The 2,500-nt window shown below is 33.1% G+C and overlaps 2 protein-coding genes across 3 annotated transcripts in view; one reads left to right on the top strand and one right to left on the bottom strand.

Annotated features, from left to right (window-relative positions):
- Positions 1–661, bottom strand: part of LOC125031111 (solute carrier family 35 member B1-like) — a 22,802-nt gene extending 22,141 nt beyond the window's left edge. Inside the window, exon 1 of the mRNA XM_047621615.1 lies at positions 373–661. Coding sequence (XP_047477571.1) covers positions 373–476 — 104 coding nt within the window. The 5' untranslated portion in view covers positions 477–661. The remainder of the gene's footprint in view (positions 1–372) is intronic.
- Positions 662–2,366: 1,705 nt separating this feature from the next.
- Positions 2,367–2,500, top strand: part of LOC125030888 (tektin-2-like) — a 9,218-nt gene continuing 9,084 nt past the window's right edge. For both annotated transcript variants that reach the window (XM_047621216.1, XM_047621215.1), the window contains exon 1: positions 2,367–2,500. This exon is cut by the window's right edge and continues 309 nt beyond it. The gene's annotated coding sequence lies outside the window, so the exon portion shown is untranslated.

Below are 2,500 nucleotides of genomic sequence, written 5' to 3'. Positions count from 1 at the left end.
CATACACAATATGAATACTTACATTTACATCAATTGTGTTGAAAAATTGAAATTATAATTGAAACAAGAAATAATACTTTCAAGGATGGGTGGTTGTGTGTTGATTTATATTGACATAGTCAAGCTATGTCAAATATATGTGGGCACCCCTACCAACTATCATGTCCATTACTAATTTCACCGGAAAAATCAAATTAAGTCATGTCAACTGTAAATGACCAACTTTCACGCTCAATCACGTCAGAAAACAAGGGTATGTCTTATTAAAGCGCGAAATTACAACAAACAAAATAAGAAAATTCAAGTTTGGTCAAACCCAAGTGGCCAGTGATACGAATTCTACGAAGCCGCTATACAATATGGTAGACTTACATTGTTTCCTGTAGAATCCCGTAATAGAAATAAAGAAAGAATATTCCCGAAGCGTAGATAAAGAACTTTGCCGTTTGGAAGAAGGACTGTGGCGTTTCAGTCATTGTCTTTTTCTGTTAATTTGGCACCTTCGCTTCCACTTTAGTCGTGTTGTCGCTCCTTGCCCTCTGCCAACCTTTACGATAGACGTGTAACTCTTGTCAATATAAACAAAAAACAGAGCCCGATCGCTTTTATTTCAGAGAAGCTTTTGATTCTATGAAGTAGTATTTTGTTTGGCACTGAGAATAAGATCCAATCCCATGTCGCTTATGAGACGTGCTGCCAGCTGATTTGTTGGATCCGATAATGTTCGCGTAGTCGTTTTCGCAAGGGAATATGACGTCATCGAATTTCTTACTCTCTCTTTTTTTTTTTACTTTTCTCTTGCCAAACATCTGTTGGGGTAATTTCTTATTTAATATATATCAAATTATTTTGATCATGAAGTCTGAGCTGACTCACATTACGCTATGCTCATTAAATCTATGCAAAATTTCTGATATTATGCATCGATAGAGTATATATTTTTACTCAAATATTACATAAGCACTTACGCAATTAGCATTTCTTAATGAATTACTAAAGAACAAATATCTTATACTGCATCATAAATGTTTTCTAAATTGGACAATGTTTTACACTTAGATATATGACCTGTAATAAACAGATTGTTAATGTTATCATGGTTATTATTATCATTCTTATTCCTATAATAATAATTATAATAATAATATTATTAATGATAATAATAATTATTATTGTTATTATCATTTTTATTATTGTTATCATTGTTATTATTATCATCACTATTATTATTGGTATGATCTTTATTTATAGAAATGGCTGTCGTAACCTCGGTAATTTATCTATTAATAATTTTAATCTCGATATGCTTATGGAAAATACAATTTAATATTAACTGGCATTTATGTCACAGTTAGGAAGCCATCTTTACCGATAGTTATATTTATCAATTCCACTTTTAAGATTAGAGATGACTGAATCAATACTCATTAGATTATAATATGATGAAATTTATATAGACACAGAACGCTGACCTCCCACGCATACCCCACATATGTAACCACTCGAGACTGCAAGTTTTTCATAACCTCAAGATAATCGGTTTAAAAGTCGGCAGCAGTGCTTAAATTGCCCAACCTTTCCCTGGTAATAAGCGACTGTCGGGGCGGCGCTGGCCAGGGCGTTCGATTTTTTTTTCCTTTTAGCTTTATTTAGTTGTATTGTCCAGTTTTTGGTGATTGTTTGACAATTTTTCATATTTTTTTGTGTTGTATGTATAAGACATGTAGAGTAATTTCGCTATTTTATTGTTGCTGAAAAATTATTATGTTCTGTTTCGGGTTTAATTCTTATGCGCGAATTTAATCTACATAAAAAAAACACATCTTGAATATCAAAGCTTTCTCCATGATAACTTCACCATGGTAATTTAGCCATAGGAAATAACTAACATCAAATATGAACTTGAAAACATCAAAATCAAAGGAAGCGGTTGCTAAGGCCGTTGCTAGGGACGCGTTATCCGAACAAGCACGGCCAACGCAGGTACGTATCTCATATCTGTTATATAATTTAGTGTCAGATATCCAAAAAACAAAAGCACAAATAGTCCTCACTAATTAATAAACAATATGAAGCAATGATTTTCGATATTGCTTTCTTTCAAAAATACTTTTTGAATATGGTACGAAATGAAAAACAAAAAAATAAAAGGGGCATGCTAGTTTAGACACAGAAACCCTTTAGTAATCTTAGAAACCATCGGTTAGATATCATTTGTTTGGCATTTATCTGGTTCTTTCTGTATCTTGGTATTTTATAAGAGTGCTGTAAGGTTATTCATTTTTTTTTACACTGCAGAACTTGAGAGACTTTTACACGACGGCAGTGACGTAGATAAACGTTTGGGGGCCGGAATGCTAGGTGTCTCGAGGAGCCCCTTATATCGTTTAGGTCTGATGAAGGGAAAAAACAATATATGTCAAAATAAAAACACTTGTCTAATAATGAGTATTCGGCAGATCTCCCTTTACGTGTTTTGTAACGTGTAGCGTGTTTTGTT

The sequence above is a fragment of the Penaeus chinensis genome, chromosome 12 (genome assembly GCF_019202785.1).
Source record: "Penaeus chinensis breed Huanghai No. 1 chromosome 12, ASM1920278v2, whole genome shotgun sequence".
NCBI classification, from domain to species: domain Eukaryota; kingdom Metazoa; phylum Arthropoda; class Malacostraca; order Decapoda; family Penaeidae; genus Penaeus; species Penaeus chinensis.
The sequence above is the reverse complement of the archived record's forward strand: the minus strand, read 5'-3'. Positions and strand labels throughout refer to the sequence as shown.